The 23156-nt window shown below is 47.5% G+C and overlaps 1 protein-coding gene across 3 annotated transcripts in view; it reads left to right on the top strand.

Annotated features, from left to right (window-relative positions):
* Positions 1 to 23156, top strand: part of AP2B1 (adaptor related protein complex 2 subunit beta 1) — a 76761-nt gene that overhangs the window by 40644 nt on the left and 12961 nt on the right. For 2 of the 3 annotated variants that reach the window (XM_039721032.1, XM_039721033.1), the window contains exons 14-18: positions 517 to 709; positions 9908 to 9949; positions 11676 to 11822; positions 13079 to 13224; positions 15683 to 15812. In XM_039721032.1, the coding sequence (XP_039576966.1) occupies positions 517 to 709; positions 9908 to 9949; positions 11676 to 11822; positions 13079 to 13224; positions 15683 to 15812 (658 nt within the window). The remainder of the gene's footprint in view (positions 1 to 516; positions 710 to 9907; positions 9950 to 11675; positions 11823 to 13078; positions 13225 to 15682; positions 15813 to 23156) is intronic. The other variant, XM_039721034.1, reaches the window with a different exon arrangement.

The following is a 23156-nucleotide window of genomic DNA, read 5'->3' as shown; positions in this document are numbered from 1 at the left end:
TAATCTAGATCTGAGGGAAGTGGTGGACTTTGCACTGCTTAGAGTAAGGGCTCAAGGGTTTTATCAATGTTAGATCTATGAGAAAATCTGGATTATTTATTTTTCCCTTTGTTTTCATGTCATTCTCAGTCCCAATGGGCTGGAAATAATCTCTTCAGGTTTCTTCTGAGGTAGGAAATGCTTCTTTTCAATTCTGTAGCCCATGTGGTACCCATGGCTCTGTTTTGGATGCTCTGATTCTCTGGGTGGGCAGGATTGACCCCTTGCAAGATTCCATTTGCTGGGCTGAAAACCACATCCAATGCAGGGAAAATCTTTGTGCTCCAGGTGCTGAAGAGCCACGTGCCATAGCCCTGCCTGGTGCAGGACAGTGGCCACAGCAGCTGCTGGCACCAGCTTCTGCCTGCCTTCTGCTGCTGAGCCACCTCTTGTTGTGTGTCCCCATGCTGGGAACCTGAACTGGAGACTAGAGGTGACTGATATTTGTCTTTTGTGCTTCTTCTTCTCCCCCCACAGCACTGATGCTGGTGACAGCCCCGTGGGCACCATGAACGCCACAAACCTGGAGCAGCCACAGGTCATCCCAACCCAGGGTGACCTCCTGGGGGACCTCCTCAACCTGGACCTGGGGCCCCCTGTCAATGTGCCCCAAGTGTGCACCATGCAGATGGGTGCTGTGGACCTCCTGGGAGGAGGGCTGGACAGCTTGGTAAGCAGCACATCCTCTTTAGCTGATGGCAGGTAATTGGAGCTGTGCTTATCTCTGCAGAGCCTTGATCATTTGTGCTTTTAATGCTCAGGGAGCCGAGCTCCCAGTGCTGAGTCCTGAAACTCCAGGAGGATTTAACCAGAGTTATTGTACCAACTTGCAGCAGGCTTTTCCTGCTCTGCAATGAATGTTGCTGCATGCTGTAGAATCCCCATGGTCAGTGGATATATTTGTTCTGGGCTTTTTCTGTCTGTAGAAGAAAACCAAAAAGTTGCTTTAAGGATGTAAAAGTGTTTTGCTGCTTTCTATTTGAATCAGGCTCCCTTTCAGGAAGACATTTATTCCACCCAATTCCCAGCCCTCCTGAATTTCAGTGCTAAAGCTCTCAGGCTGTAACCCTGTGTCTTCCCATTTGTGTATTCTCCAGAGCATGCCATGGTTCAATATCAGTGACATTTTAATTGCAGTGAGGTCAAGAGGGAGCTCCCTGTGCCAGAGCTGTTCACCAGGCACCTGCCCTGGCACTAACAGGGTCAGGCTCCAGTGAGAGCAATCCCACCTCCCCTCTGCTCTGGGGAGGGAGCTGGGCATGAGCTGCAGTGACAAAATCACTTAGCAGGGAGCAGCAGCAGGGCAGTGCTGTGGTCTGAGGCAGTGAGGATGAGGAGTGCTGACTGGAAGGGCACAGCACACACATGCCCAGCTCCCTGCTGGCTTCCCCGCAGGGGGAAGCTTTCCTGGGTGTATTTGCACCATGTAAATCAAGAAATACTGCTCCAGGGACGTAGTTGGGTGTTTTTCAGACTTGGAGTGGGTTTGTGGTGCTTGAGGTTTGGTTTGTGGTGGGTTGGGCTGGGTTGTCTCTGCCTGGTTCAGGTGCACTTTCAGCTCTGAGTCAGGCTCTGAATAACAGAGGTATGAGGCAGCTGGATGAACCAATCCTCCAATTCAACAAATCCTTATTAGTCAAATATGTATTTTTTTAAATCACCATAAGCTTACTAAAGCAAATGTTAAACATTTCCAGCTCCAGTGCTTCAAGGCATAATGAGCTGGAAACAATTTAACCCTTAATGGCACTGGCCCTCACAGAGGGCAGAGGTGCTGAGGGCTCTGCACTCTTAACCACAGGTGTTTGGCTAGCAGGGACACTGCTCTTGCTGGGGATTAGCAAAATGGCCAGGCTGGACTTGTGGGAAAGCAGGCAGTGAGGGCAGAGCAGTGAGCTCTGCAGCCTTTCCCTGCACTGCAAGCTGTGCCTCTAAAAACCTGGCACTGGGAGTTAAGGAATGAAGGCATTGCAGAAGGTGGTGCTGCCTGGGGTACCACAGCGTGGTTTGCACATAAATTCCTCTCTGCTGCCTCATAGGCCTCTCACAGTAACCCTTTGTTCCTCATTAGTGTCACACAAATAAATGGACACAGTAGAAGTAAAACTTGGTTTTGGGAGAAGAGCTGTCTCACAGCTGGCATTAATGGGCTTAATTTAGTGACCTGCTCTGACAGTGGAGCTGTTAGTTGAAATGGTAGCAGGCTTTTACTTAATATTTTTCTCAAGCCTTAAGCACATCCGTGGGGTTATGGAGTGTGATCTGCCAAAATGGTCCTGTCTGGATGGGGAGTAGCTGTGCCTGGGGCTGCATGGCCAGTGCTCTCTCAGCTGAGTAGATGGGGAAGCACTAAAAAAAAATCTGAATCCTGGTCTGGTTTTTGAAGGTGGATGCTTTCATTGGAGGGCTGTTGCATCAAAGCTCCAGCTTTTCCTTCCTTTGGTCAGTCTCTTTTCTCAGATAACAAGTGACAGGATAAGAGGGAATGGCCTCTAGTTGTGCCAAGGGAGGTTTAAATTGAATATTGGGAAATCTGTCTTCACCAAAAGGGTTTTCAGCACTGGAATGGGCACTAGGGCAGTGCTGGGGTCACTTAAACATCATGTAGATGTGGCACTTGGGGACATGGTTTAGTGGTGGCCTTGGCAGTGCTGGTGGAATGCTGTGGAGGTCTTTTGCCACCTAAATGAGCCTAGGATAATAAGCTCAATTAGTGAGTGAATGTGATCTGTGGGTGTGTTTGTTGCTGTGGGCATGTGTTTAACAAGTCTCAAGCTGGGTTAACCCTAACCTGGTATTACCCAAATTGCTGGGAAGTGCCCTGGGCTGCAGGGCTTGCCAAGAGGATTGGCATTTGGATCTCAGGCTAATATTAAACCACGTTTGTGCCATGCCAAAACCAGTCTCAAACTGATCCCACAGGCCTGATTTCTGTGTGTGGGAAGGAGGTGAGACACATCCCAGTGTGCCCCTTGAAGAAGGGCTGAGATCTTCACCCTTGACCAGGGATCAAAAACACCTGGGGGCCAGCAATGCCTGAATTGTTCTGCTTTGAAATTTCCCTTTTTGTTACTCCTTAAAGTTTGTTTTTTTTTAATGCATTTCTTCCCCTGCTTTGTTGGGCAGACTGACACACACTGTGATGGGGACATTGCCTCAGTCCTGTGAGTGCCTCAAAGGCAGCTGGAGGTCTGCAAGAGGCCAGTTTGTCACACCCACTCAGTGTCATCTGCTGATCCCCTCTTCTGCCCCCTTGTCTTGGAGGGGCTGTCCCATCACAGGGATGTTCTTGCAGTGAAAATCCCAATGGGACTGACCCAGAAAGACCAACAGTGTTAACTTCCATGGAAAATGCCCTTCTATTTCCATTCCTTAAACTCTGCTTTTATTTTTCTTCCAGGCATTTAAATAGAGGTTGAATGGTGTAAAACTGCACAAACACCAAATTAATATTGTTCATTTGAATTGTCCTCAGCACTGCCAGATATTTATGTCCATGACTAGTGAGACTCCAGCTGCTTGCTAGGTTAATTTCTTTAGTGAGTAAATCTTATTTTATCTCCATAGTGAGTTCTGTAATTGGCATTAAATGTAACATGCATGCACAGATGCTGAGCATGTGTTAACAATTAAAAAGAAGAGAAAAAAGACCTTTGGTACAGGAGCATTGCTTATGACCAAAGCAGACTTGCTGTAGGACTTCTGATAGCTTTTTTCTAGGGAACAGGTTGTGCCCTTGTTTGCCACCATGGGCAGATCTTGTTCTTCTCTGCTCAATTTTCTTTTTCTATAAAATGGTGACTAAGCCCACTTTACAAAACAACCTGGGATCTCCAGCTGCACAAGGGAGAAATAAAACATGTGGGAGAGCAGATTGCTAGGTGCAGAGCTGTTCATCCCAAGAGCTGGAGTTTGATGCTTTTTTCCCTCAAGTGGCTGCATTTCATGCAGGTTACAATCACTCTCCCAGCTCCTGTGCAATGGTGCAGTGCTTTGCAGGATGTCTGTCTGTGCTGACATGACATTTTTGTCTTTAAACCTTTTTTGTGTTGTTCAATTGTTCTGCAAATCCAGAGAGCCCAAGAGCCCTGTGTGCACACTGTGCTTCCTGGGAGCCCCTGCACTGTCTGGGAGCAGGGCACTGTGGCCAGGAGCCAGGAAGGCTGGCTTGAAACCCAGGGGCAGAGCAGTAAATCTGCAGGAATGGACAGCCTTGGATTGTCTGTTATGTAAGGATTTTATTTAATGCTCCAGCCACTCATCTACAAGAATATTATTGATTCGAGACTGGCAGCTGGTCAGGTTGATTTATGTCCTAAACAGAAAAGCTGTTTGATAAACACTGAATATCCACAGTTTTCTGTAATGCCTGCACTGGTTTGGGCTGTCGCAGGTGGGGCTGTGCCCCTCTGTGCAATCTGGCTGGAATTAGGGGGGGGTCTGACCCCAAAACCCCACAGGTCTGTTCCACACCCTTGAGGGCTGTGTCCCATCACTGCAGTGGGGTGGAGAGTGGGAGCTGAGCACCAGCTCACCCTGAGCCCTGGGCACCACAGGCTCAGCAGCCTGGGAGGAAATCCCTGTTCCAGCAGTCTGAAGTGCCTGCCTCATCCACAAGGCTGTGGGCAGGGGCTGCTGGTGTCCCTCCCTCCCTGACTGACTGCTTTCAAGTGGAGAATTCAAAGTCTGGCCTCAAGGGACAACACCCTGGACTGTTGGGGTTGATTAGGGACTCACCAATGTTTTATAAAAAAGCCCCAAAGTGACCTTCAGTCTGCCCTGGGGTGCCACGTTCCTCCCCTGGCTCTGCAAGTGATTTGCTGTCTATAATCTTGGGAAAGTTACTTCATTTACCTTTTCCTGGCACTACAGTGTGAGAGTGGCTGTGCCAGGTCAGCCCCAACATCCATTTTTGCAGTTGGTGTGATGATCCTTTCCCAGAGTGCTCCTCCAGCCTTTGACAAGGAGCTGAGTGACTCCTTTCATCTGGGCTGTGGAGGTTTGATGAGCTATAAAGGAATCTGTTCAGATTTCTGACAAAGGACACAAATCCATTGCTGGGGCAGGGCTGGTGTGGCAAAGGAGCTATTTTGGTGGGTCACTCATTCATATCTGATTCAAAGCTGTTCTAGCAGTCATAGGACTGCTAGAGCTTTGTGAGCAGCTTGTTTTTTACACTTTGGAGAATGAAAATGGTTAGGACTCAGTTTTGGTTGCTGATGGAAATCTCTCAGCAGTGCAAAGCATCGGCAGCAAGTGCATGAAACTGGTGACTGTGGTATTGGCAGTGTAACCTGTCCTCCAGCAGCTTTGACACAGCTGTCAAAGTTTGGAGAGCAGCCCTTGTGCTCTGCCATCCTGGCTTGGTGTGCAGAGACACAAAACAGGCAGCAAACAAGGCTCTGAGCTGCCTCTGTGTGAGCCACAGCAGCGTCTGCAGTGAGATCCCTGCAGCCCAGGCACGGTCTGGCCCGCAGCTCAGGGCTCCCTCACAGGGTTAGCCTGCACCAAGGGGCTGCAGCAGCTCTGCTCTCAGCATCTCACCCCATTCCTCTTAGGGAGATGCCTTGTGTTCCTTGCTGCTGCCTTACTGAGTGCAGGCAGCACCTTGAGCTGGTGCTTGACTCCTGCTTTGTGGTGTGAGGCAGCTAGAAGGCAATTGTCCCCTGTTAAGCCATGAATTGTGGCCCAGGAAATGCACAGCTGCCCTGGAAGCCCTGATTATGCTGTGGGCACAAGGCAAGGCAGTTGCTGAGCAGTAATTGTTGAAGCTTCTGTCCCTGGCTCCACCCTCCCTGTTATTTTTTGGTGCTCCAAAAGCCTCACGTCATTTTGCAGAAGTGATTGTAGCCCCTCAGGATCACATGAACACTTCAGCAGAGTCACTTCATTACAAGCTGCTCTTAAGATGCAAATAAACCCTCCTAATGCAGTAACTCCAGCACTGCTACACTTCATAAGTCAGCATAACTGCTTCCACAGGGCTGGAATTGCAGGGCAGAGGCTCTCCAACTGCAGAGCAGCTGCGGCACCGTCCAAGCCAACTTGTGCAAAGTGAAGGTGCTGATACAGTTTGGGAAAAGGTGCTGGCACTGCTTTTATTGATGCAGCCTCTTCTTTAGACCCATGTGGCTGCTTGGGTGCTGTTGTGGCAGGATAGGTTTGGAGGGAATCAAGAGAATTCCTCTTTGAAGAACTTTTATGCCTCTGGGGGCTGATACTCCCTGTCCATCCTCTGCTCATCTCCTGAAGCTGGCAGCTCTTCATCCTGAGGCAGAGGCTTTGTGCTCTTCAGCAGGAGGCAAAGCTGCCAGCTTTAGGATCAGGATTGGGGGTTTGCAGTGCCATGAAGTCCCTTGCACCATCAAGAGCCAGCCCTTGTCCACCACACCTTCACAGTGAGTGGGGCTGGCAGCTGTATTAGCATGGTCCTCTCCTCTGGGGGGCTGCTCCTGACTCTCCTGTAAGGCAGATCCAGGCTGTCCTCCTGGCAGGAGTGTGTGTCTGTCCATGAGACAAATGGAAATGGTTAATCAGAGCTGCCAGTCCTGGGGAATTGCTTCAGCAGCACTTCATGCCTGACTAATATCTGTTTCTTTCCTTCTGCACTCTGCCTGTCACTCCAGATGGGAGAGGACATTCCGTGGGTAATTGGTTCCTGTTCCCTCTGTCTTCCTCCTTCCCTCTTACTCACACACATCACTGTTACAGTATCTTCCATCACTCTGAGTGTGGAATAAAGTTATGATTTGGGCATCCCACAGGAGGAAAACCAGACCTGCAGTTCCTGAATGGGGAAAGCATCAGTGCCATGGGAGGGTGACAGGCAAGAAAAACAGCAAAAGAGACTTTGTGCTGCTGCAATGGGAAGTGCAGCCCAAATCTGATGTGGAATTGATCAGTTCTTTATTAACTTCCCCCCTGTAACTTCTGGTGCAGTAGAAATGCTGTTACTTCTCTCTTCAGTCGGGGCAGAGCCAGCTCTGCCTGTAGGGACCTGGAGGAGCTGCAGCTCCCTGGCGCTGGCTCTGCAGCTCTGGAGCACATCTGCAGTGCTTGGGCCCGAGCACAGGAACAGGAGAGGCTCAGGCTGTGCTCTGCAGAGCCCTCCAGCCACTAAAGAGGGGCTGCAGCAGCTCACAGCTTCCTGCCATGGAAAAGAGATGTTGGGTCCAGTCTGAAAACACACAGAGGCTCCTGGTAAATTCTCTGAGCTGGTCAGGGTTTTTCTCTCCTTTTTATGAGAACTGGAGTCTTAACTAAAGCAATAAATCCACATTCTACTTTTCCCCCCCAAGGCCTGACACTTAGGGAAAATGGAAGGCTTGTGGATAGCTCAAGGAACCCCAATATGTCATTCCCTGTCCCTTGCAGCCAACATCAGTGTACGAGCTGCTTCGAGGTTGGGTTCCTACCCTGCAGCTCCTTCTGATGAGTGTAGTAGGAAATGGTAGAATAGTTAACATTTGGCTTGATTATGCAGAATTATTCAGTCATTTCCATAATACCCTTTGTAAAATGCTTGCTGCTTGATAAACCAGCCTTTCTGCTGCTGCAGACAACAGAACCAGAAATCCTCTGTGCATACAATAATACCTGGGAATGAACTGGATTCTTTCTTTTCCCCCAGACTTCGCTGCCTGTCAGTATAAAACTTGAAGTTCATCTGCATGCAAGACTATGAATAGGGATGAGGTGTAATAGTTGCATTTATTACTCCTCAGTGAGCCAGTAACAAGATGTAAATGATCTGATATATTAATCTAAACCATGGCTTGGCTTAGAGAGCAGTCAATAGAACAAAACTCTGCTCTGTCAGGCTGTTTCAGTGGGGGAGACTTGACAGTGTAATAAGCCTTATTTTATAAGCTCAATATTAATTGGATTTGCATCCTCTGCCTGGCTTCCTTTGGTCTCTGACTGAGCCTTCTTTTGACTTTGGAATCATCACTTTTATCTGTTATTTCTTAAGTCAGCTAAGCAAAACTGGACAGCCAGAGTCTGGGCAGCTGTAGAAAAAGATGAGGAATCTCCTCAGCTTCTACCATGGCCTCAAGTAGGGATAAACTGAGTCCCACACAGGAAAAAAGCTCTTAAGGGCTCTTAACAAAAAGCAAATTGTGTGTGATTTGTTCTTTCCTAACACCTACTTAGAGTGGTTAATGTTGCTCCTGTGAGGACTAGGGGAGGGAGAGGTGCCTGGGAATAGGAGAGAGATCCAGAGAAGCACAGGGATTTGTCACATTTTGCAGGTTTTATGGAGGCTGGTTATCATCTGGTAAGTCACTGTCTTACACCTTTGCTGCTCTTCTCAGGGCAATTTATCCTTTTTATCTGTGCTCTGATGGAGAGAGGTATGAAGCTTTATGGTATCTCTTGACCAGCATAAAACACATTTGCTGTGAGATCTCTCAGGGAGCAGGCTGGAGGGAATCACAGCAAAGTTAATTTCCAAGTTTTTGTGCAGAGGGAAAAGGTCAGAGCCTTTTTGGCTCTAAGCACAGGCAATCCTGGAAGCTTTTGCTTCAGCTATATGGTGCATTTGTTCAGTATTCTGACACACCAGCATTTATTTGAACAACATCTCCAGAGCCTTTGTTGACCCAGTTTGTCACATGCTTTTTTAAGAGCAAACTAACTCCAAACTAACTCCCCAAACCCTAATCAGATGGAAAGGCAAAACCATCTCTGGTGAGCTGTGATGTTCTGGTCTGCCAGTCCAGCCTTTTCCTAATGGGGCTGGCTCTTACCTCACCCCTGCATCATCCTCTGTGTTGGTTGTCAGGTCATGTTCCTTGTCTGAATGTGACCCCAAAAAAACCCTGTTCTAGGCAAAATAAAATTACCCTGGTCTTCAGAAGAAAAGCCTGGGACACGGATAAGCCTGGAGATGTCTCTGCAGTGAACTAACCACTGCAGGTGTGTGCTTGTTTCCTCCTGGTTATCTGTTAAGTGCATTTCAAATGTTCACAGGAGTGATGTTGTACTTGCAAACAGCGCTTGTAGCCAAGCCTTGGAGCCTGTCCTGACCTCTGAATTCTCCTGAGCGTGTAGAGTGATGTGGAGGTTTGAAAAATGGGCTGTGTCACTGAGAATGTGGCCTGGGTGTTTTGTGAAGGGAACTTGTGAGGGCAAAGCTTCTAGGTGGGCTGCAGAGGGGCCCCAGAGAGGATTTAGTGTTTCTGGAGGGCTGTTTGGGTCACTTCAGATGTGACTGTGCAGCTTGGCAGAAATTGGTACTGAAATAGCCTGGTGCATTGTGAGGTCTCTTTGCTGTTGGAGTGCCCATTAGATGATGAAGCTGTTTTTTCCCTGTCTGAGGGAGGGGAGAATCTTCAAAGCCCCCCTCTCTGAGCTGTTGTCAGAGGCAGCACAGATCCCGTTCTCTTTCTTCCTCGTTGCTGGAAGGAGCCGCGTGTCGGAGGAGCACAGCCAAGATGCATTGTGTTTGCCATGGTTCATAGCTGTTCCCTAGAAAACCAAAGCTTTCAGGAAGTGAGCCTTCCTGTCAGTTTTATTTTTATGCCATTTCACAGTTACCCCACTGGGTTTTGTGGAGCTGCTTGGGGCCTGTTGGCAGCAGCAGGGCTGAGGGGAAAGCACCAACGCATGGAACATGAAGAAGGGAGGTTTTGGTGCAGACAACAGGCACAAGAAGGGATGGATTTTTGTTCCTATTAACAGTGAAGGCATGGGGTAGTTCTCTAGGTAGCTCTGCTCCCACAGCAGCAAGCAGCCCCTCTGTTCTCTGTGCTTTCCCAGCACTGCATTTCCGTCTGTCCTGTGCAGGAGCGATCCGTGCTCGCCGTCTGACACTTGGCTGAAATTATCTCAGTCTTCCTCTCCTCTCTCTCCTTCTCTCTTTCAGCTTGGCAGTGACCTTGGCGGGGGCATTGGAGGAAGCCCGGCAGTAAGTGCCATTCCATTTTTTTCCCCAATTTCCAAAGCTGCTCAAAGCTCAGGGTTTTTCAGTGTAAGCTCACCCGTTGCGTGCTGGAAGGTGCTTTTTAAAGCCCTGAAGATGTTTGAAAATGCAAAAATGCAACTGGAACACACGGGTCCCCACCTATGTTGATTTGGATCCAGCTGCCACCTGGGCTTTCCTGAGAGCAGCCAGGGCCAGAGCTGTTCACTCTCTCTGCTTAGCTCTTCTTCCTCAGAGCTTTTAGTTGAAGCAGCAGCGTTAACCCTGGCAGTGCCTCATCCTTGTGCAACTGCTTTAGCAGCTGAAAGGCCAAGGATGCTCATTCCTACTCACCAAGCCTGGTCTGTAACCCTAACCCAGTGTCACCAGACTTACCTGAACTCAGTGCTTCCTCCTCCCAAATTCCACATAAGATTTTTGCCTGGACAGCAGGGTCAGGTGCTCTGAGCTTTCCTACTACGTGTGGTCAGTGCTGCCACCGGCCACCTCCTCTGTGCCTGTGCTTTGGGGTGTCCTCCTGCCTACAGCTCTTGCCAGGACATGGGACAGTTTCAACCTGCTCTTAAAGCAGCCTTGGCTTCAAGTTCATTGCAGCTTCTTCCAGAAAAGCGTGGAATGGGAACAAAACATGGCTTGGAGATGCAATGGGCATGAAGGGAGTGTGCTTCCAACCCACAGCCAGGAGTGGTGTCTCCTGGAAAGCTCCAATCCCTCTTCCCATAACTGTATCAAGTAATTCAGTGTGGAAAGCATACTCAGTTCTGAAGGGAGGGCTTTTCAGAGACCCTTCTTATGGGTGCAGTCATTCTCTCTCCTCCTTTCCCTGCCAATCTGGCATTCCTTCCTTCCTTCCTTCAGCACAAGGGCAGAGGAGAGCTGGTGGCACAGAACACCTTAACACCCAGGCAGCCCACAGCAGGACATGGGAGATGGTTCCCTGTGGTGATCATACCTACAAAGCCAGGTCTCTGCCCTCCTGGGCCAGCAAAAACCCAGCAGGCAGTTCTGTCCTGGTCACTCTGGCTGTTTCTGGGCTGCTGGCTGAGGAATCCTGTTCTCAAGCACAGGAAGAGAATTTGGGAGTGTAACTTGAGTGTGACTGTCCCCCCTGAAGCTGGGCACCTAAAGGTTAATATTCCAGCTTTGATGCCCTCATTTAAATCCTGGGAGGGAATGATTGCCCTTCTTGCAGGAAGGTTGTCCTCTGGCAGACTCTTCTTCATGTAATGAACCTTTAGGGCCCAAGTGCTGAGAATGCAGAGCTCTGGCTTTGGGTGGGAGTACACAACATGGTCATGACTCCCTTGCTATCTCTGGATATGCAAAATCTTGCAGATTCCTGAAGACTGACGTAGTTGGGGGAAGGTTTGAAGCATTTTGCTCTTTTCCCTGGGTTTGTGTAGGGTAGATCCACAAAGCATATTGTCTTATGAGAAGGAGATGTGGAGAAGAAAGATTCCTCTACAGTGGGAATAGATAACTGGAGCTATAAAAAATGATCTGGAAGCTTGGTTGAGGTGACAGCCGAGTATAGGGATTAGCTGCCAAGAGCTTTGGAATTCAAATGCATAATTTAGCACTATTGATAAATCAGTGGGGAAGCTGCAAATGGCTTTAAAATATTTAGGATATTGCCTGAGTTCATGGTTTATTTAATAAGCAGTGCTCACACGTGATGTTAATGAGTGCCTGTTCTTTCTGACTCCTCCAGGTGGGACAGACCTACATTCCCACTGCTGTGCCAGCTGCCTTTGCCCCTTCTCCCACCCCTGCAGGGGTCACCACTGGACTCAACGATCTCTTTGAGCTCTCATCTGGCATGGGGATGGCTCCTGGAGGATATGTGGCTCCCAAGTCTGTACGTAAGCAAAAACAATCATCCCCAGTGTCTTGCCTTCCCTTGAGCTAGAAATCTCACATTGCTCACTTGTCCTATTTATTGTGGGTTTCTGGTGCTAAAACTTCAACTCAGTCCCATTAGGGGTGCCCTGGGCTTTTCCCAAGTAGAGTAACCACGTGTTGGAGACCATGTTAGTTATTAGTTACAGACTTCTGGCATTTTAGCTGTTCCCTCATTTTACCTGTGACAGCATTTCTCTAAAGAATGGCTTAGATGAGATCCCAGACTTTCATTTGTATCAGAGCAGCTTTCCTGCAGACCTGCTTCTTAACAAGCTTCCCCAGAAGACTGAGGGCAAGACAGAATTTGCAGCAACTTTCCCAGCAGGTTTGTTTGTTTATTTGGAGGAATCCAACATGCCAGTGGAGATAAAATCGTGTGGTTGGGATGATGGTACTGCAATGGAGTGCAGAGAAATGTTCTGTCAGTGACAGAGATCACAGAGGCTTTGGCTGAAGCATGGATTGAGAGGGATCATGAGACACAGAACATGGTTCTGGAAACTGGCTGTGGAGCAGCCACAGGAAGCTCAGGCTCCTGAAAGGGAATAAACAAAAATTAGCACTCAATTAACGCTCCATGGGTGGATAATTTTAAATCATCCTCTGAAATTGAGGATCTCAAGGTACTGCAGATAGTACTCAAAGTTTTTGGTCCTTGCAATTAGTGCACCTTATATTTAAAAAAAAAAAAAGGTCCACAGTAATTTTGAGCTAAATACTGGCTCATTTTGCACCACTCAGATCTGGGTCAGGGTTTTTCCCACAGAGGTGATTTGGGAATCCAGAACCCAACAGATAATAGTATCAGCCCTGTGATTTTATTTGGTTCAAACTTTAGTGTTGCCCTGCCTCTAATAGCCCAACCAGCCTTTGGAGAAGTCCAGCAGCAGAGTGGGTGAGTCTCACGTTGCTGTGATGGACACAAGCTGTCCCTGCTCTTGTGCCCACCAATGCTATAGTAATTTGATTTCCTCTGTGGGTGCTGTGAACAAATATGGATTAGGAGCAGCAAGCTTATTCCTCAGTGGTGAGCTCCATCCTTTCAACACCCCATGTCCCAACTTCCCTGCCATGTTTCTTTAGCCTTTGTGGGCTCAGTGTGCCAATCTAGGTGGATTTCTGAGCTCAGGACTTGTGTTTATTGGAAAACTCTGCTTGTTTGTTATCTTCAGGCCAGGCTGCTCACGCTGAATGACATCTCTTGTGTTCAAGGTTTGGCTGCCTGCAGTGAAAGCTAAAGGATTGGAGATCTCAGGCACATTCAGCCACAGACAGGGACACATCTACATGGAGATGAACTTTACCAATAAGGCTTTGCAGCACATGACTGACTTTGCCATTCAGTTCAATAAGAACAGGTAAGAAGTAATGAGCAATGTTCAACAGATTGAACACTCCTGGGAAAGGAGTTTGTGCCCACACTGCTAAATTTAAGGAGGGCTTGTGCTTAGGTGTATAATGCAGTCATTGAAATAGCTTGGGTGATACAGCCTGACTTCTCTATAACACCAAAGTTGTGTGAAAGGGCTGAAAGCACAGACTGATAAATCTGAGAGGAAACAGGCAGCAGACAGTGCCATCCTTCTCCCAGCTCTGAAACAGCATCTGCCCCATTGAACCTCAGTGGAGTTTTCCAGCAGCCTCATGAGCTGTTAGGCAGGTTGGTGGGTTTATAGCCAGTAAGTGCCCTGGGCAAAGCAAGAGCACAAAGAGGCAGGATCTGAGCTGCACAAATATCAACCCATGATGCCTCTGCCTCCTGACTTAATTGCTCTGCTGCCCCTCAGACTGTCTGGAAGCACAGGACTCTTTAATAAAGCTGCTTGTCACTGAAGGAGCTGCAAGTTGGGAGCCTGTGGCACATGTTCTCCCTGTAATAGGCAGCAGAACAATTTTGTCAGAAGCAGCAGCCACTTGAAAGTTCAGAGCTTGGATGATAGAATTCAGATTGTTCTTGGAAACCTATCTCAGCCAAAGGACATGACATGGCAGCCCAGCCACAGTGTCTTCCCACAAATACCCTTTCCAGAGAGCTTATCCTGTGGTTTGCTCTGTGTTATCTTCAGCAAGGACCAGGCTGCTTCTTATCAAGACTGCAAAGAGTATCTTGTGACTGACATGTTCTCCATATTCCTTAATATCACTTCACTGGAAAAGGCTTCTCTCTGCTGAAGATCCACTGAAACCATGTCTTTAATCTCACTGCTGCAAATTCAGGATTTCTTGGGACGAATAAGATTTACTTAGAAAAGTCATTATGCTAAATAAGTCTTAGTAAATGTTCTCCCTGGACTGCCATATTTTCTGGAGAGTTTTGCTAAGCTGCTGTATGCGAATGTTTCATGCAAATTAGCCTGGAACAAAAGGCATTTTGTGATTTTTTTTTTCCCCCCATACATCAAGCTATATTTTAGCCACACCTGCTTTGAGGATGTAGAAAGTTTAAATACTGTACAATAAACCAGCAGTTTTTCATCTTGCAGCACAAGCTCCATATACAACCTACTACTATTTATTTACTCTCTTACAAATGTTGTTCTCCTGTCAGTGCTTTCCACTGTGCCTGCTGCATTACAAAGAGCTGCAGAAAGGGCTAGTTCTTTAAGTATAAATATTAAGGTTTCTATTGCTTTTCCCTCCTTTCCTGCTGCTGCTAATGATATTCGCTGCAGTCTTGGGATAAAGCATTAAAAAAAATAAAAGAAAGCTAAAGCTCTGGTGTGCTGTAATACCACAGCCCCTTAGTAACCAACTGCAAGTTTGGTTTCCCTCTGAGTCCTAGGGAAAACACGAGGGTTTGTGTCCTCCAAGGTGAAATGGCTGCACAAGGCAAATCATGTGGCTGAGCCCTTGCTAGGAATATTCCTATTTCAGCTTCCTAGAGCTGAAAACTAAGGAGAATCTAAGAAGAATGCCCCAAGAATGGGGCATTTATTGGTTTCTGAAAGAATGACAAACCTGATAAATGTGGCTGACTGTGCAGAGACAGCATCAGGCTTTTAGTGAACAAAATAAAAAACCACACCTATCCATCCTGCAAACACCCTGAGACCTCTGAGCTAGTTCTGCTAAAGAGAAATGCATTTATGAGTGGACACCAAAACACCTGGGCTTCCATCTGCCTTTGGGAAGCAGCTGGTCCATAGCACAGGAGTGCTGTGTTCAAAGTGAGATGCTGTCCCTCTTCTCCACGCTAAGCAGAGGTGCCTGTGGAATTCAGTGTTCCTTGGACTGAACAGGCAAGCAAACATTGCTGGGACACATCCCCAGTGAAGGAGCCTCCAAGCAGGCAGCTGGGCCAGGTGCTGTCATTCAGGACCAGGCAGCTGCGTGTGTTGATTCATTTGTTCTGCTGTGCTGTTCCAAGCCACATGTTCCTCCTTGGCTGTTTGTTCTGTGCTGGCTCCAGGTCCCTCTGCCACTGCAGCAGCCATGCAGTGTGTGATGCACCCTGCCTGCAGTGCTCTGCAGCTCAGGAGCAGAGAAACAACACCTGGCTCTGAGTCCAGGTCGTTCCTTGCTGGGCAGGCTGGTGCTCAGCACACAGACCAGTGCCATGTGGGTACTGCCAGAGCTCCCAGGAGCTGGGCCCTGGGGCAGGCTGGTGAATTTGTCAGCAAATGAGTGAGTTTGCCATGCCTTGTCCTACTTTGTCTACTCATTTGAGCTGTGTTCCTCCCTGGAGCAGCAGCAGGGGCAGCTCAGGAGTAGTGGGAAGACGAGGCAGGTGGTGTTTGACAAAAGGAACGTTGTATTTTGGACTTATTTTGGACAATGCAGGGCTGCTCTCACCACCTCTGTTTTTCTCTTGCCCAGCTTTGGAGTCATCCCAAGCACTCCCCTGGCCATTCACACACCTCTGATGCCAAACCAAAGTATTGATGTCTCCCTGCCCCTCAACACTCTGGGACCAGTCATGAAAATGGAGCCTCTGAACAACCTCCAGGTAGGGATTGTCTTGTTCTGGGCAGGGGGAGCTCAGCAGGTGCCCAACACAATGTGGTGGGGCTCTAATCACTCAATACCACGTGTAAACAGTCAGACCTTGTGGATTTAGGCCTTGAGTCTGGCCAAAGCTTAGTCCTCTTCCTTTTCCAAGCTTTTCCCAGGAAAACTGAAATGGAAATGTGTTGAATTTTATGACTTTTCAAACACCTCAAAACAACTGCTTGCCTCTGTGTAGATTAAGGGTTTTGTTGCAGTAACACTGCTCTGTAAACTGGGCATGAGGTTTGGCTGGACTTAAGAAGTGGAGCAGATCTGAACAGAGGAAGTACCTGTGGTGGAGCAGGCACAGAGAGCTGTCAGTAAGAATTGAGGCAATTAAAAGAATTGCAGAGAAGATGGCAAGTGCTAAGTGATTAATATTTCTCTAGTGCTCTTAAATTCCAGGGTGTTTCACAAAGGCACATCCCTGCCCCAGATAGCTTAATCCAAGGCAAACTGTGTGTTCCAGGAAAGGCAGAGGAGAGATGATGTGAGCAGCTAATGTTTCATTAATGAGGGTGTTGTTGAATAGCAGGGACAACACTCCCTGGGGGAGCCTCTTTATCAGATTGGGCTGTCAATCTAATAAAGACAGGACAGATCCAGGGAGATATTCCTCTCTGCTTTGGACCAGAGACTGTCTCCAGTGGTCTGGAAGTCATCAGGCAGACAATTCTCCCTGGAAGGAGGCTCTTCCCCACTGCTGCCATGCTGTGGAGTGAAGGTCAGCAACTCCTGCTTCTGCTCTGGAATTAAATATTGCTAAGCATTTATAACCTTTGGGTCCTCCAGGATGATTTTCCCAGTATCCTAAAATGCAGTTAACTTGCACTGCAGCTGCTTCTCTCACCTCAGGTGTCCAGGAGGTGGAACTGGGTTGGGTTCCTGCAGTGTAGCAGCCCATAGAGAGGAATATTTTGAAGCAGCTCATTCTCTTTTTAGTTTAAGAGAATGCAATGCAAGTTACTATTTATTCTGCCTCGGCAACTGTTTTTTCCCCTTCTTTTGACTTCCATTCTGGGCCTTATGACTTATTGATGAGTCTTTGGGCTAACAGCTTGAAATAGCTTCTCTGGCACTCAAAGGAGCAGTCCCACACTCGGGCTCCCAGCGCAGTCATGCAGCGGAGGAGCCCAGACAGTGAATGAATTCCATGGCCTGCCTTCCACCCTCCTGGGCCCTTCCAGCCTCTGGAAGAGCTGCCCTCCCTCTGCAACCAGGTCATGAAGCTGAGGTGGCATTTGGGTCAGCTGTGGTAAAATCTGGCTCCTGCTCTGAGGGGAATGTGGAGGTGACAGTCCCAGTCAGCCTCCGCAGCACTGGGGACTCTCAACAAGGCCCTCTCAAGTAGCTGCTTCCTTTGATCAGGAGGGAAGTGAAGTATTTGGGTTATTAAATCTCTGAAGGGCTTGGAACACAGTTTGTTTCTTGTAGCATCTCCTGCTAGAACAAAGCTAAGAGGAAAACATGTGAGGAAACCTCCAGCTACCTTCTATTGAGACAGTGGAGCGTTCATTAGTGCCAGACTCAGTTGTTAATTTGCTAACGCTCTCATTGCCATAGAAGTTGGCTGCCCTTTTACAATTGGGGAAGCTGCCATATGGAGTAATAGTATATTTCTCTGCAAAGAGTTGAATCATGATAGCAGATGCCAAGTTAAAAAGAGCACTCCCCTTACTTTTTTGACAGCAGTGGGCTTGATGGAGATCTCTCAATGCCCTGACAGCCAAGGCTCTGGTTTTGTTTTGTGGGTTCATGTGGAAAGGATTTGTCTTGAAACGTTCAGAAATCGCCTTGGTGACCTACTTAGGGAACAATTTATAGCATAATATAGGATAGAGAATACAAATGTTCCTGTATTCATTGAAGAACCAAAACACTCATCAGGTTGAATTTACTTAATGTGTTTTTTTCCTCAGCTAGGGAACATTGAGGCAGATGTAGGGCTGGTTTGAACCTGAGGACCTTATGTTCATCTCCTATTCTGGTGGGAGTTTTTTGTTTTTAGTAACAAGAAAAATAAGTCCTGAAGTAACCAAACTGATAGCTTTCAACTTTTTGTCATGTTAATTATACACTTCAAAGACTAGTTGTACATTCCTTAGGCAACTATTTCAGAAGTGATGAATTCATGTCTTGTTCAGGTTATTTTTATTACCATTTCTAATCTTTCACCCAATACAGCTTACTTAATCTTGACATTTGTAATCATGGAGAGAAACTAAAATATTTGACAAGGTAACAAAAAAGACATTTTTGCAAGAAGATGAGGAGAGCTGAAATATTTTCAGAGGCTTACTTAGGTGAAATATAGCTGAAGAGTCTTGTGTTTGCTAGTCACCTTGCATCTTGTGATGCTGAATGCCAGGCTTCTCCCCTGCATCCCAAAATAATCATGATCATTTTCATGACTTGTTGACTCAGCTTTAACCCCCAGTCAAGCAGAGATTTATCCACAGCGTAGAGCTAGACTGGACACAGCACTGCAGGGCTTAACAAACCCCAATCCCTGCTCTCTGGTTCATCTTTTTAACTTCTGTCAGATTAAAACGCTGCCTTTGGAGTTTGCCTGTTGCTAAAGCAAATCTGACATAGTTATTTGTGTGCTTCTGATTTCTGGTGGAGAACACCCTTGCAGTGCCTTGTCAGCATTTTTGGGGCTGCCTGGTGCTGTAGTCAGAGCATGGCACCAGTAAATAATAACAATCCCTTGCCCAAAGGTCTGTGAGAGGCTGTGTTGACCTTCCTGGGTGTTTGATAGCCATGGAGACATCTCTGGGAGTTGCTCAGGTCTCCCTGGCTCCTGCAGTGTTTCCTTTTTACAATCAAAGCAGTAGTGACACTGCTGGTGGCATGTGGGCTGCCACGGCCACACCTGGTGGGAGAGGTGGGCTGGCTGAGGTATCTTTGGCACCACGTGTGTGAGACCTTCAGCTCTCAAAGAGGAAGGGATCCTAAAACAATCCTAAAGCAGGGATTTGCACTGGTGGGAGTATTGTCTTTCCAAATAGTTCTTCAAGTCAAATTTGGAATTAGGCTCTCAGCCCAGGTATTTTCTTTCTATGCCAAAGAGAGCCACTGTTCCTAATAATTGGCATTTTAACAGCTAGGAAATGCTGTGAAATTGGAATTGGAGCACACAAGAATTGCTCCCTTGATCCTGGAAATGGGTGAAGTGGAGCCAACCTGCAGCCAGAGTTTCAGAGCTCAGGCCTGGCTTGTCATGGCACAAATATGATCATCTCTTCTGTGAAATTATAGCCCCTTGCAGGAGATGTGCAGGTGAAAATGAGCTGCAGGCACTCCTGGAGCAGCAGCAAGTCTGCTGAGGCTGGAGCCACTCTCCTGGGATCCACGTTCAGAGTGCACCATCAGTGTGCCACATCCTGCTGGCAGCTGCCAGCCCTGCTTGCTGCAGCTACAGAGCATGCAGCTGAAAAAAACCTGAAATGTTTCAAACTGGTTTTTTTTTATTTAATTCAGTAAAATTTTCTGAGTGTGGAAAGGGAAGGATCTGCCAGCTGCAGTTCTCCCCAAGGAGGGGCACTTGGAAACGCAGACTTGCTGCTGGGCAGCGTGAGGTGCAGGACATTTTGTCAAAACCTTTTTATAGAGACAGAGGAGGAAGGTGCAGCTTCTTCACTGAGGAAATATCAGTGTTCTAATGCAGTGGATGATGCTTATCCTTCCAGTCTCAGCTCTGCTGTAACTCATCACCTGTGCTCCTCCACGCTCCAGCGTCTCGCGGTGCAGAACCGCTGGAGCTCTCATTCATCAGAGCTGTTAATGCATCTCAGGTCACAAACACAGCACTCAGAACTTGCAGACAGATTTCACACATCCAGCTCTCTGTGGGAATCGGTGTGAGCAGCAATTCCAGCCAACAGATGTTCACCCTCCAGAGCCTGCTTGATAAATGACACAATATCTGCCTGCGTGTGAGAATCCCTGACCAGCCAGCACACAGCACCTGTGGGTAGCTAGATGGGGAAGATGCTGCTTGGGTTTGTTGCCTGGGTTATTCTTCAACAGTCTCTGCTTGTGAGAGTCTTATTTCAGCAAAGAACCCTCCTGGGAACACTCTGAATTAAGGGCTTGGATCACAGCTTGGCATCTGTGGCCAGTTCCTCACTCAGCTGTGGAAAGCTGTTGGTTTGGAGGTTAAGAGCACGTCTGCCACATGGTACAGCACATTTATAAATTGTACATTTTGAACTTGAAGTGCAGCAAGGCACAGGAGAGCACAACCCTCCCAGTAACTCTGTGTTCCCTGACCATTGATGTAACCCTTGCTGTGCCTGCACAGCTCCAGGCTCAGCCCTGTGGGAAGAGCACACGGCTGGCAGGGGCTGCAGCACCCCTGGGATCCTGAGAGCCCCTCCTGTCACACACAATGAAGTGGAGGAGCAGCATTCCTGTCACAGAGCAAGCCATGACCTGGTGAGGTAAAAAAAGGCTCTGCAGAGGAGAGTTGTTCTTGCCTTAACAGTTTGGCTGTTAGCAGGCTCCAAAGCAAAACCCAACTTAAGTAAATCCTTAATTTAGTGTAGGTGCTAATGGGATTCCAAGTGGGTATGTTGTGTACTTGCTGCTGATGGAAAGCATCTGTGTTGCTTTCAGACTTGACTTTGAAAGTCAATTCTGTTGCTCAAGTCTGAGATTTAAAGCATCAGAAACCTACACTGTTGAAGAAAATAACTTGACATTGTTCCTATGAGGTACTTCTTCCCCAAAATATCATGTTTGGGCTGTCAGAGGGCTGGACTGCAAGAAAGCCCTTCAGAAGGGTGCTCATGCTGGAAGGTGAGCAAATAAATTGCAGGGGTTATTTCTAGAGGTGCTGCTTCCTTTAGTCAGATCATGAGCAAGACATAAGTGATTTGTAACCCTGAGCCAATTTTTAGTGGGCTCACACCTTTTCAACAGTCAAGCACCACACGAAAATCTGACACCTTTTGACTTCTATCCCTCAGAGCTCTGTAGGCTGCTTGATTAAATTCACAAGGTACTAATATTTTTTTCCTCTCTCTAAAAGATCACAGATGGAAAGCCATTTTTATTAAAAATGCTTCTGTTTCAACTCTGAAATGTCTGAAGCTAAAGGTCTAGCTAGAGATTTAATAGTTCATGTCCAGGTCAGCAGGTTAAAGCAGAGCCGTGAGCAAAGTTAGTCTGGACTGGAGGATTTGTTGAATGCAAGCAGAGGTTCCTTTACAGGCATGTCAAACCTGGAGAGACTTCTCAGCTCCTGCTATCACATCAGATGTCATCGCCTGTCTCAGGACAATGTTCCACCTGAGGAGCACTGGATTTTTTTGGAAAGTCACTGTTATTACCTGCTCAGCTTCTTGCAGGTGCTGCTGTGGATCTGCTCTCTGCCTGTGGCTGCCTTTGTAGCCTGTCAGATGGCACTGGATGCTCCTGATGTGGAGCATGACCTTGGGAAGCTGTTACCAACTCAGGGGGGCCTCTTCTTGGTGTGAGTTTTCCCATGCAGGTGTCTGCAGGTGCCTTTTCATGGACCTGACCTTGTGGAGTACAGTTTGGGGGAAGTGTGTGGTGGTGAGCAATGGAAGCTCCTTTTGGGGAGCTTCCCAGTCATGTCCCAGTGCTGTGGGTTAAGGAGAGCTTTTTCCACCCTGTGTGCAATAGTTATTTGTGACAGCTGATTCCTGCCTGATTACAGCTGCTTGCAAGGTGACATGTGATGTCATTCCTGAACCCAGTGATGCAGTTTGGGAGGAAGGCTTCCATGTGGCTTGGTTTTCCTTTACTGGGAAGAAATTGCACTTCAGAGCATCTTAATTGGGTAGCTCTCCAGAGATAGCCAAAGCAGCTTACTCAGTGTGTTTCTGCAGAGTTGAGAAGCAGGTCAGCAGATACCTTTTTATAGCATCCTTATAACTGCAGGGACAGGGCTGGCATATTAATTTGGAGTGTGCCTCTAGAACCGTGACTGGAGAGAAGGAGCTGCTTTCCAGCCCCTCTTGTAAGAAACTGCTGTTGTATGGCAACAACAATTAGCTACAAAAGCTAAGTAATCTCTGTTGTTCTAAGGCAAGGCAATTAATCATTAAATCAGACTTGGAAAGGATCTTGGGTCGTGCAGTGTAGTCCCTGCTATGCTTTGTTGTTTTCCTACAGTTCCTCTTATTGAGAGCATTGTCAAAGCTGATTTTAAGCGTAAGTCCAAGTACTGGAGCTTTTCTCTTCCTCAGAGGAATTTAGTGCTGCTTAATAATTCTCACTGTTGGTTTTCCCAGACATTTAGCCTAAATTTTCCCTCTTCTGGCTCATCTCCATGACTTATATCCAAGCACAGCATCTGGAATGGCTGCACTGCTGTCCCTCCCCCAGCTCTCCCCTCCCAGACTCCGAGGTGCATTTTTGGCTCCTCACCCAATGTGTTCCATCATATTTTGCAGTGGTGAATCACTAAAGTCCACCCACCAATCTGCTTTTACCCCTCTGGTTCAAACACTGAACACTCCAACTCGTGAGCATGATGCCAGCAGTCAGAGCATGTAACAGCTCCCTGTTACAGAGAACCAATCCCAATTTTTTCCTCAGTTGCACCATCACTTACGTGTTTTTAGTGGGCTTTAGACTAATCCCTTCTTAAGCTGGTTTGCACTGTGGGAATTAAATATGAGCTGCTATCTTTAGTGATGGCTGAAAAGTAGAAACACCACAGTTGTCATATTAACCTTTCTGCAGTTCTTTGCACTTCTGGCACCTTGCAATTGCCAGGAGAGTTTGTTTGGGAGCTTGATCTCCTTCCACTTGCCTCTGGCTTGCATGCATGTTTGATCAGCTGACTGCTTTCTTCCCCTTCCTTGTCTATCCACAGCTGGTTTTTACCAACATTTGTGGGTGTCCTTCTCAACTTACCCCTATAGGACAATAGATTTTCCTAGTAGGACACCAATATATGTAATTATTAATGTCAATGAAGTTTGTCTTGCCATAAATCTTTGTAGCAGCAAATTCATTCCTTTGGCTCAGCATTTAGCGTGGTCTGGTTTGTGTTTCAGGGTGACAAATGGGAGAACTCTCTCTGAGATTTTTCAAACAAAGTAAGAGCTCAAATGGCTCCTGAAATTCTCCACACAACCTCAATTGTGAGTCTTTCTTACAAGGCTTAAGATTCCTTCCTTGCAGCAATGGCAGGTGTCTGCTGAGCTGTGCTCCCATGACAGGCTCTCTGTGTGGGCTGACGTGGGGAGAGCATGAGAGGCATGGAAATAAAGCCCAGAGCTGCCTTTTCCTGAGCTGAGTTGTGACAGTGCACCTCTCAGACCTC

The sequence above is a fragment of the Passer montanus genome, unplaced genomic scaffold, assembly GCF_014805655.1.
Source record: "Passer montanus isolate IOZ18808 unplaced genomic scaffold, ASM1480565v1 scaffold44, whole genome shotgun sequence".
Taxonomy (NCBI): domain Eukaryota; kingdom Metazoa; phylum Chordata; class Aves; order Passeriformes; family Passeridae; genus Passer; species Passer montanus.
This window is presented reverse-complemented; position numbering and strand designations above follow the sequence as displayed.